General features: G+C 31.1%; 1 protein-coding gene across 1 annotated transcript; it reads left to right on the plus strand.

Annotated features, from left to right (window-relative positions):
* Positions 1-533: 533 nt before the first annotated feature.
* LOC110446480 lies at positions 534-11,878 on the plus strand. Its single transcript, XM_021491653.1, has 4 exons — positions 534-578; positions 1,203-1,554; positions 11,441-11,530; positions 11,817-11,878. The coding sequence occupies exons 2-4, from the start codon at positions 1,263-1,265 to the stop codon at positions 11,876-11,878; spliced, it is 444 nt and encodes a 147-aa protein (XP_021347328.1). The 5' UTR covers positions 534-578; positions 1,203-1,262.
* The last annotated feature ends 385 nt before the right edge of the window (positions 11,879-12,263 follow it).

Below are 12,263 nucleotides of genomic sequence, written 5' to 3' on the forward strand. Positions count from 1 at the left end.
TTATAATAGGAGGGAGGTAGTAGGTACACTTAATGGGATAAAGATAGAACCATTATAATAGGACGAAGGTAGTAGGTACACTTCATGGGATAAAGATAGAACTATTATAATAGGATTGAGGTAGTATGCACACTTAATGGGATAAAGATAGAACCATAATGATAGGATGGAGGTTTCCATACAACTACAGTGCGACTGAGGTAGAAGGACGTTTTAAAAGGATGAGAATAGCAAAATTATGATTGAACATAAAAGTAACGGGGTCATTGTTATCGGACAGAGATAGTAGGGCCGTTATAATAAGATGGAGGTTATGACGGTATTGAATTAAAAAGTAAGTTTATTATAAGCTTTTTGTTTAAAAAAGATGTCTTTCCAGTTTAAGCTGACCTAATAATATAATAGACATATTATAAGAATATGAATTATCCATCCATTATTGATTATTTTCTTTAATTTAAAAATATGTTGCTTAAATAGCCTTACATGTGCATAGCAAACTCATTTTACATTTAATAGAGGGTCGGCTTCAACCCGTCCTGGATGTAGGCGGTGATAAGAGGTCAGCGATATACCGGGTAGGTATTATACTTGTAAAATTATCTTGATTTGTTTACCATGTCACAGCACTAAAAAAAACCATCCTCTGGTACTCTCGGCCGGTATTCATGTCAAGGAGGACTAACAATTTGTTTATGTAAATCATGAAATGATATTAATCTTCAACGGTTTTTATTTGAAATAACATTTTATGGTCCTTCATCCCAGGTAATTACTGGTTGAAATACAATAAACTAGGCATTGTTTAGGTCTGAAGTGTATGAAGGATGTGGCCTTTCAGGGGTCGGAGGGTCAGGGCTCTAAAGAGGACAATTTGATTATTTTTTGTCAGTTTCAACTTCATTTAACGTTTGATATAACAAAGGAATGATGAACGTGTAAAAGTGACATTTTAACAATGAAAAATAACTACATTACATAACTCTGGAGAAATTAAGGACCTTGAGCCTATTGTTCAAGCATAAAACGATCTTACATTACCGATAAAATAATGTGTTTTGACATTCCATAGAATAAAAAATCTATGATGAAACATGTGACGTTTAAGATATCAGTTAAACGTAATTTCTATTATAGATGAATGATGAATTAGCATGATGAATCAACTGTACTAAATTAATTAAGTGATTCCTTTATTTCAGTCACAACGAGCTGATCAAATACAACGATTGGAAATAGACATACGAAAGCAACACGCAGATATGATAGGGGAACTAAACGGATTTATTTCTCCAGAATTACAGCACGAATGGGATCTATTTCGAAATGGACTGACTCCGTATCTTACGCCACGTGAGATATACGGTTCAGGTGTGAAGTTTGTAGGCCATATCTGTGAGAGCCTTCTTCGTAAGGATATCATCAAGTACGGAGAATACATTGTCCTCTTTGAAGTTGTCAACTCCATAGACGTGCGTGTCGGCGAGATAGTCGAGAGAGCAACAACAGCCATCAAAGATATCAAAATGAAGATATCCGCTCTAAAGCCCGAAGGTTAGAGGAATACATGTCATTTAGGGAATGAAAGGCTAATAAAGTATTCCTGATAGCGAGATCACATTTCAAAATGATGACGTTCTTTTTCTATAAACCCTTTTATTAGAAATTAGAGGTAAAACAATATCATACTCGTTGTACAAGAAAAAGCAGCAAAACAAACCAAACAATTTTTTTTTCTTATAGAATCAATTAAGCCACTGGAAGCCATTTACAATATAAATTTCAAATTATTAGAAGAAAAGAAAGGAAAAAAACAAATATAAGGCAACAAAAAATGAAGGGAAGTATTGTTTGTTCAAAAGCTAACTGGTTAGAGGAGGGAAAGAGACCAACATTTTTTTTTTAATTTCATAAAACAGAAATTTCACTTCAAAACATATTCCTATGTTTGGTAAAGGAAAATGGGGAAACTATTAGGAAACAGGAGGATATTTTAAATGAAATTAAACGTTTTTATGAACAGTTATTTATTAGTGATATTGAAGAAACTGATTAAGATGCTTTTTTAGAATATATTGATGTCCATCATATTCCTAAGTTAAATCAGACTGAATCTTTGATTTTAGAGGGTAATATTTCTTTTGATGAAGCTTCACGCATTTAAAAAAAATATGAAAAAAAAAAAGGCTTGATGGTTTTACTGTTGAATCTTTAAAATGTTTTTAGGCACGATTAGGTAACTTTGTTGTAAGATCACTAAACTATGGATTTATGAATGGTAAACTATCAGTATCCCAAAGACGGGGAATTATAAAATATCTACCGAAGGGAGATAAATCCAGGCAGTCTTTGAAGAATTGGAGGCCTTTTTCTTTGCTTAAAATAGTTTATAAAATAGCATTAGGATCAATTGCGAGAAGATTAAAAAAAAGTTTTAGAGAAGTTTATAAATAGGGATCAGACAAGTTGTGTTGCAGAGAGGTACAAAGGGGAAAAAGAAATACTTGGTATGGTTTTAACATTAAATTTCGAAAAGGCTGTTAGTTTGGATTTTATGAATGCAGTTTTGATTTCTTTTTTAATTGTTGGGTTGATATACAACGGCGGATACACAATTTACATTGTAATGCATTATCATCTATTAATCAGGGTGGTTAACATTCAACATCTTTCGAAATTAAGAGAGGATATCGACAAAGCGACCCTATTGCTTAATTTTTTTTATTGTATGTGTTGGAATACCTGCTTCCAGAATAAGAATTAACAAGAATATCAAAAGATAAATATAGATAAAACTCCTATTTTACTATTGCAATATGCAAATGATAAATCAATTATCTTAGACGGTACAATACCATCTTTGAAAGAATCATTTAATGAACTGTATAGCTTTGCAAAAGAAATCAGGTTTAAAAGTATATTATGGCAAAACACTAGTTATCTGGATTTGCAGTATAAATATAGTGAAGACATATCGTTTCAGATTTGAATTTACAGAGGNNNGGGGGGGAGGGGAGGGGGATACAGTTTACAGTTTTAGGCATCTAATTTAATGTATATTAACAAGAAATTCTCAAAATTAACTATTATTAATTATTAATTCAGACATGGAACAGAAGGATTTTAACACCTTTGGGAAAAATACAAATTATAACGCCACTTCTTATATCAGAACTTAATCATCTTTTTATCTCGTTTCCAAACCACTGACAATTCTTTTATTAAAAAAAAAATACAGAGCTTTTCAATTTCTGATGGGAAAGTAAAGGTGATAAAATGATACATTGTTCCATTTACAACCATTCATAGACTATTTAAAGTTAACCTGGATATGTAGGTTGTATAAATCAGAAGGAAAATGTAATATCTTACTTAAAACATTTGGAAATTCAGACATTCTAGCTTATTGTAGTTAAGAGTATATTTCAAAATATCAGCAGAATAGTAAACATGTTGGAAAGATGTCTTATTAAGTCGTAGTAAATTAACTAAAACGGTTCAAAGTTTCGGATATAAAGAGGCAAGTATTCTCAAATTACCTTTTTGTTACAATAATTCAGTTAAGTTAGAAAATTTGAGAGGGAATGGTATAGAAGAATTGGAGTAATAATAATTTATGACTTAACTAAAGAAAATAGAAAAGGTATGTTTTACAGTTATTAACATTTATAGAAAAATTTAACATAAATACAGATCATAGATATTCTTAATATAAATATATACTTTCCTTATAAACCTATGAACTTGGAAATATATTTCAATAGCAAAAAGTTTTTTTTTTTTTTTTATAAAGTATTATGCAAAAATTATTTATTCACTACTGGAAGAAGGAATTGGGATGATTCTTTTTAAATTTTGGGAAAATAAATATGTTATGATTAATAACCATATCTTAACTACTAATTCATATCTATTCAAAATAGGCCTTGTTGATTACCCTTATTGTTTTCATTGTAACATTTGTAAAACTTGTATTCCTTAGCAGATTTCGAATTTCTAGATTTTCTATTCATACCATTTGCTTTATATAGAGAGTCTTTTATCTTTGGTCTCTATATTTGAAATAAACCAATGTAGATAACTTAGTAATTCTAATTATAAATCTATATATGTACACTTATATGGCCTGATGTCTGCAGACTCACCTATCAATTCCAGCTCTTGCGATTTTCCTATCTCCTTCTTTTTCTTCGGCTAAAACTGTACCTAAAATAAATTCAATGTAACAACTTTCACTTAGAATACCTTTTTGGTTTTTGCTTTATTATAACATTTTATAGAGGTTTTGTTTGTTTTTGTAATTGAATTTAATAGATTACAATATCAATTTCAATGAGGTAAATACAGACAAAGTACGCATTGCTGAAAGATTATAAACGAGTGAGCAAACAGTTTATATGTTGAAAGTGTAATGTACTGTTACCAAAATTCTGTACAAAAAAAAAAAAATACTCCAAAAAAATCAAAAGAAAATCGACTGTATTAACGGAACATCATATAATGTAACAATGTTAGGTAATAGATCGTTTGATCTATTCACCGTATTATTCGAAGCAATGGGTTGCTATATACAATGTAAATGTATGATGATTACAATCATAGGTAATGATTACAATTCATTAAAATAATTCGGTCTAAGATGTTCAATTGTACAAATACAGAATAATTTAAAGCATTCGTCGAATATAAGCTGTGGTAATGTATAATATTGTGTTCTTTCTTTTGTACACCGAAAATGTTGCATTGTAAATATAACTTGTTTCATAATTGTTGTAAAATAAATATTTTTTTACAGCTTACTCGGCGGGAGAGCTTTCAAGCTTGTCAAATGTATATATCTTGAACCACATTCAAAGTCACAGTGGTTAAGTGTGTTAAAAAAATAAAAATAAATCTTCTTAAAAGAATATCATGATCACCTGGTCCGAAGGTGAGGTGATCATGAGCTCATGACGTAAGATTACTAGACCTGAAAGGGCCCACTACGGGAAAACAATTAAATGTTTAAAATCCTTCACCTTTAATAAGAAATTATTATTAATAATTCCCAGATTCACATATCTAGTTCTACTTGCTTATCATTATACGTAGTTAAACATATCCAGCTTTTATTTATCTATTTTACTTTTTAGGCCACCATCATCAGATGGTGGGTTAAACAAATCGCCTTTCGTTCGTCGTCCGTCTTTAAACAATTCTTGTTATCGCTAGTACTCTAGAAGTACTTAAACGATTTTCTCAAATTTCATATGAAAGTTCACCTTGGTCCTTAGTTGTTTATGTTTGACTTTGAGAGCTATCAGATAATCGAAGATGGCCCCTAGGCAACCATCTTTGTTTGTAAGAGTAAAGTTTGATATCGCTACTTCTCAAATTTCATATGAACATTTCCCTTGTTCCCTTGTTGTGTATGTTCTATTTTGAGACTGATCAGATAAATAAAATGGCCGACAGGCGGCCATCTTTTGTTTAACCGTTAAGGTGTGCTACCGCTATTTCTCAGAGAGAACTGGAGGGATCTTTCTCGAATTTGATATGCAGGTTTCCTTTGGTCTACAACTCTGCGTGTTTACTTCTGAGACTGATAGGAAATAAAAAAAAACTTACAGGCGGCCATCTTCGATTTTGATTGTTAAGATATGTTATCTGTATTTCTTAGAAAGTACTGAAGATGTCTTTTTTTCAAATTTGATATGTACAATATAGGTAACACTTGGTATCTAGTTGTGCCTGTTTACTTTCGAGACTAATCGGAAAAAACAAAATGACTGACAAGAGGCCGTCTGGGTTTTTGACAGCTTTGTTATCTTTATTTCACGGAAAGTTCTGGAGGGATCTTTCTGAAATTTTATATTTATGTTCTCGCTGTTAAAAATACCTCTGGCCCTAATGAAAATTCATTCTTCAATGGCAGCACTTCCAATAATCTAACATTCGATATTATTAATAATATTTCAGTTTGTAGTTTGACAATACGGTAGTAATATCAAGCAAGTCGGAAAAAGAGAAATAAGAAAATATAAGGCAAAATTAAGTTAAGGGAAATATTGTTCGTTCAAAAGCTAAGTGTGAGAGGAGGGAGAAAACCAACTAATTTTTTTTCAATATCATCAATCAGAAATTATACTTCAAAATTTTCTGATGTTTGGAAAAGAAAAATGGGGAAACTATTCAGGAACAGAAGGATATTCTAAATGATTTCTAGTGTGGTGATATTGAAGAAACTGATTTAGTTTTTTAGATACTATTGTAAATCATATTCCTAGCTTAAACCAGACTGAATCTTTGATTTTAGAGGGCAATATTTCTTTTGATGAAACTTATTTTGAAAATTTGAAAAACAATAAAAGTCCTGGATCTGATGGTTTTACTGTTGAAGTTTTAGAAATATTTTTGCGGACAATTAGGTAACTATGTTGTGAGATTACTAAACCATGTATTCATAAATGGTAAACTCTCAGTGACCTAAAGACAGGGAATTATAACATGTCTACCAAAGGGAGATAAACCCAGTCAGTTTTTGAAGAATTGGAGGCCTGTTTCTTTACTTAACACAGTTTATAATATAATCAGGATTATAAAGAAGGTAATAAATACAGATCAGACAGGTTTTGTTGCAGGGAGGTACACAGGAGGAAATACTAGGTCAATACATGGTACGCAGAAGAAATCGAAACTCCTTGTGTGAGTTTAACAATAGATTGCGAAAAGGCTTTTGATTTTGTCAGTTGGGATTTTATAAAAAACACTTTTGTTTTTGTTTTTGTGTCGCCTGCAACATGAGACGCCATATAAGTATTACTTTGTCGGCGTCGCCGGTTGCGTCGTCCGAAACAAGGTTTCCTTGTGATAACATGAGTTCCTTTGGGTTGATTGAACTCAACCTTGGTACACATATTGCATACTAACAAAGGGGCATTTTAGAAGTTAACGTGCATTTTTGGTGGAGTTATGCCCCTTTTATTGCCAAATAAGGGCATTGTGGAGTAAATTTCAATTTGTACAGTAATGCTAGAAGCAATAATGTTCAACATATACTACGGGTTTTTCTGTCGAGTTTCAACTTTCCGCGTTTTGGCTTATCTGTTTACACGATAACTCAAGCCGAAACACGTTTCTTACTAAAACGCTGAGCAGGCGACACATCTACTCCCGTTGAATTCTTGTTAATTTTGGGGTTAATATACAACGAAAGATACAATTTTTTATTTCTTATGCAGTAACTTCTATTAATCAGAATGGTAATCTTTCAACATTTTTCGAAATAAAGAGAGGATACTTATTGACAAGGCGACCCTATTGCTCCATATTTATTTATATTATATTATTTGTGTTGAAATACTTGCTTCAAGCATTAGAATTAATGAGAATGTCAAAGGTATCTATTTTACTATCACAACATGCAGATGACAAATCAATTATCTTAGACGGTACAATACTATCATTGAAAGAAAGATTTAATGAACTGTATAGCTTTGCAAAAAATCTGGTTATAAGTTATTTAAGGCAAAACACTAGTTGTCTGGTTTTGCAGTAAAAAATATGGTAAAATAGTACTCATTTCATATTTGAATTTACAAGGGGGAAATATAAACTTTATAGTTTTGAGCATCGAGTTTAATAAAATGCTCAAAGGAAATGAAATGAAATGAAATTTCTACAGGAAATTCCCAAAATTACATATGATAAGAAAAAGTAAAACTTAAGTGATTAATTAAGACACGGAACAGAAGGATTTAAACATCTATATGGAAAAATACAAATGATTAAGTCACTTCTTATATCACAGTTTAATCATTTATTTATCCCTTTGCAAAACCCTGACGATTCTTTTATTGAAAAACTAAATACAGAACTTCACAATTTCTTAAGGAATAGTAAAGAGGATAAAATAAAAAGAGAAATGATCAAAAACTACCATGAAAGGGGCTTTAAAATGTTACGCATACAACCTTTCATAGACTCTTTAAGATTTTATTTCTTTATTTGCTATATATTATTATATTATTTCATTAATAACCTATGTGATTTAAAACATACTTCACATTATTATCATTATATGTATTGGAAAACATAATTAAGTATAAAGAAAAGGAATGCCAAAATATATCATGTTCTCGTAATGCATAATATGATATATATTATATATAGAATAACGTTACGAAAAAATAAAAATAAAAACAAAACAAAAATATTAAGAGGTGTTTTTTATGGAAAATATCTATTCATAATGGTACTTATATAATTATTATTTACTTGGCAATAGCAATCATAAACAAATGATGNTCACAGTTTAATCATTTATTTATCCCTTTGCAAAACCCTGACGATTTTTTTTATTGAAAAACTAAATACAGAACTTCACAATTTCTTATGGAAAAGTAAAGAGGATAAAATAAAAAGAAAAATTATAAAAAACTACTATGAAAGGGGCTTAAAAATGTTACACATGCAACCTTTCATAGACTCTTTAAGATTAACCTGGATCCGTCGGCTGTATAAATCAGAGGAAAATGGAATATTTTATTCAAAATATTTGGAAATGGAGATATTTTAGCTAATTATGGTTTAGATGATATTTTAAAATGCCAGCTGAGTTGTAAAAATCTATTTTATCTTATCAAGTTGTCTTATCATGTCGTAGTTAGTAAGCTAAAAAGGTTCAAACGGATATAAAGAGGAAAGTATTCTTAAATTACTTATTTGTTACAATAATTCACTTTAGTGAGATGATAGGAGTATTTTTAAATGGATTGGTATAAAAACAGGAGTAGTAATAATTGATGACTTAATTAAAGAAAATTGTAACAGTGTTTTACAATTACAAATGTATCAACATTTATAGAGAAATTTAACATGAAAACAGATAAATAACTCTATAAGAAAAATTGTATCGCTGGAAGATATACTTAATATGAATATATACTTTGCTTATATACCTATTAATTTTGAAATACGTTTCAACAGCAAACAGGAAATCAAAGATTTTTATAAAGTAATATGCAAAAGTAATTTAATCCCACCTGGAAAAATTGAAATGGGATGTGTTTTTTTTTTTATCTCTATAAAGACATATGGAGACAAATCTATACAATTCCCTTTAAAGTAACCCGAAATACATCATTGCCATGGATTCAGTTTAGAATTAATAACCATATCTTAACTACTAATTCATATTTATTAAAGATAGACCTTGTTGATTATTCTTATCATTTCATTGTAAAACTTGTAAAAATTGTATTCTTAGCAGAGTTCGAATTTCTATAAGATTTGCTATTAATCCCGTTTTTTTAATAAGGAGTCTTTAAGGCTCTAAAAAATAATTAAGGAAATATATAATACTCAAAATATATTGCTCTAGGTAAAAGTGATACTTATCTGCATACTTTTGATAATAAATGGAGGAAGTGGGATAGATTATTGCATATCACATAACAAAAGTATTACGCATGCTATACAATTGTATATTGTTGTAATCCCTGGTAATAATTGTAAATATTAGCCTTTTCACATACATGTCATAAAAATGAACATATAGTAAACCATTGTCTTGTCTAAAGACACCATTTCCCTCCTTCCTCCTTCTTTCTTGTCTTATCCTATTTGTTTATATCCTTCTTTTCTTCTGCATTCAATTAAATATATGTAAAAACGTTCACTTCAAATTACCTTTTTATTTATTTTTGCTTTATTATCATATACTTTAGGTGTTGTTACTTTTTTTTTTATCAATTTCAATTAGGTAAATAAAGGCGAAGTACAAATTGTTGGTAAAAAAATTAAACGAGTGAGCGTGGTGATTACAATAAAATTAAATGTTGATAGTGTAATGTATTGTTATCAAAATTCTGCAAAAACAAATCGGTTATATTAACTGTACACCATTATTATAATGTAACAAAGTTAGGCAATACAGCGTTTTATTCATGCTATTTAACGTATTATTCGAAGCGATGGAGTGCTGTAGACAATGTTAATATGTCATGATTACGATAACATTCTTTAAAAGAAGTCTGTCGTAGATGTCCAATTGCACAAATACAGAATAATCAATAACATTCGTCGAATTTAAGCAGTGGTAATTATTATGTACATTGCATTAATTTCTGTTATTTCTTTTGTACACCAAAACTATCGCATAGTAAAACATTATCCATATAAGCCCGGTATCAGTTTGACTAAAGCAATATTTGGACGTGAATATTAATATACAAAAAAAGTTGCTCGATGACTGCGAAAATCTTCTGAAATGGTGTGTAGTTTTGGAGGAAACGGAGATCATGGCTGCGGAAGGAAAATACATTTTACGTGCTTATCGGAGTTATTTTTAAAGAAAAAATATCCTTCTTTCCAACGGTACTACTCATTTTGATGTACATTAACTAGAGATGTTGTTTTTGATGCAAGAAACTAATTAGGTGGGGTCGAATTTTGACATCGAGAGCTTTCCACCCTTCTCGTATACATATTCATTGGGGTGGCATTTTAACCGAAAGTCGATATAAACCCCTAAAACAGGTAAAATTACTCTGAGCACCTTAGTTTAGATCCAAATATAGATGTAACAAATTATCAGGTCCCTGTGCTAAATACGTCTCCTTTATAACGCGATGACTGACGAAAGGACGCATAACATGCATTATGTTTGGAGCTCGCTGCGCCACAAAAATATTTCACTAACTTCTTTCTGAGAACCTTTTGAATGAACAAACAATCATTTAGATTTCTTTTCATCAATCCATGTTTTAATAATTGTCAGTAACAATGGTTTTTATACATAAAGCATTACACAGGCCTAGGTAGTGTTCACGAAAATAATAATAACGTCACATATTTTGACACAACGGCGCGTGCACTGTCAAAGTAAAGGTCATCGTAATACACATCGTAGTCGGCACTTTTAAAAGTTTAATTGAACTGGGAGTCATTGTCATTTTCGATAACACGGGCTCGTTTCTTGGGAAGGGGTTCTTGTTGAAAGTGAAACTCGATGTTTCGGCCTATCACTGAGCCAGAAAACGTTCTTTGGAATCCGCAATGAACCTGGAACATTGATAAAGTTGACCGGTTATACGAGGTCGCCATTGATTGTGTGTTTATCAGATAAGTTGAAGTGGAATTTAAACCTGCAGCTGTTGAATTTATGTGAAGTATCCGGGAGATTGCCTTGTGTTAATTTGAGCTGATGTGAGAATAGTTTAAATATTTCGAAATGCCCCCTTCTTCTGCCATCAATGCAAACAGGATCTTCGGTACATAGACAGACATTTTGTTTACAAAATTTGTAGTGCGTAGGAATATGATCTGTTTCCACGGTGACAAGACTCATTTGCATGTTTATTGTACGTGTGCTAAATCGTTTTTATTGAACGGCAACATTGCACGGAAATAGCCTGCATTATAAAATAAATTGTGATACTTTATATTATTTCTCTTACAGCTAGATCAGATCATAACACACACAGGGGAGAATACCTGTTTTCTGAACTTGGTCAATCATATGGATTGCTAAAGGCGTCTTCAAGACCGAGTAAGTACACACATACGAAATCTGTAAAAGGCTTCAACATATTGTACATTTAATTTTTTTAATTTTATCATCAGTGATACTTACGTACGATATTTTACATGCGAAGGTAGCTTTTTGAACAAATAAGAACACACACGAGACAAATGATAATAACTCTCCATATCCATGACAAATGTAGATTGCTCTCACACATTCCTTAAAATAATTTTGTTTTCACCTAAATAATGCACGACGATCGAATGTGTATGGGAAATACTTTAATTATCTTCCATTATATATTTTCCAGACGAGAGAGCCATGGATGGTTTCAAACGGGAAAATATAATCAGTAAGTGTTACAAGATATAACTACGTAACAGGTTTTCATTGAGTCTGGTATATTGTCTGTTCGTCCACCCGTCCGTCCGTATTTGTTTTTTATTACTTCTTCTCAAGAACCATAAAGCATTCGGTCATTATGTTGGCAATTTATCTCGCTGGAGAAACGACTAACCGCAAGGCAATTACTGGGCGAGAATGCTTTCAAGTTTGACTAATTTATATATCTTGAACAGCATTCATAGTCACATATGTAAAACGTGTTTAAAAACAACCAATTTCTTCTTAAAAGCACGGTGACCTAGAGCAATGATGTTTGGTTGGTATCTTACTGAGGTGATGGCAGGCCGACAGGCAGCCATCTTTTGATCGTTAAGGCTTGTCATTGCTATTTTTCAGAATGTACTTAAGATCT

Source organism: Mizuhopecten yessoensis, unplaced genomic scaffold (genome assembly GCF_002113885.1).
Source record: "Mizuhopecten yessoensis strain PY_sf001 unplaced genomic scaffold, ASM211388v2 scaffold2699, whole genome shotgun sequence".
In the NCBI taxonomy this organism is placed as follows: Eukaryota; Metazoa; Mollusca; class Bivalvia; order Pectinida; family Pectinidae; genus Mizuhopecten; species Mizuhopecten yessoensis.

What these genes read in the sequence shown, in the direction of transcription:
- LOC110446480 (XM_021491653.1), top strand. Translation starts at nt 1,263, where the DNA reads ATGATAGGGGAACTAAACGGATTTATTTCTCCAGAATTACAGCACGAA. An exon ending in ATCCGCTCTAAAGCCCGAAG is followed by an intron (nt 1,555 to 11,440) that starts GTTAGAGGAATA and finishes TTTCTCTTACAG; the next exon opens with CTAGATCAGATCATAACACA. An exon ending in AAAGGCGTCTTCAAGACCGA is followed by an intron (nt 11,531 to 11,816) that starts GTAAGTACACAC and finishes TATATTTTCCAG; the next exon opens with ACGAGAGAGCCATGGATGGT.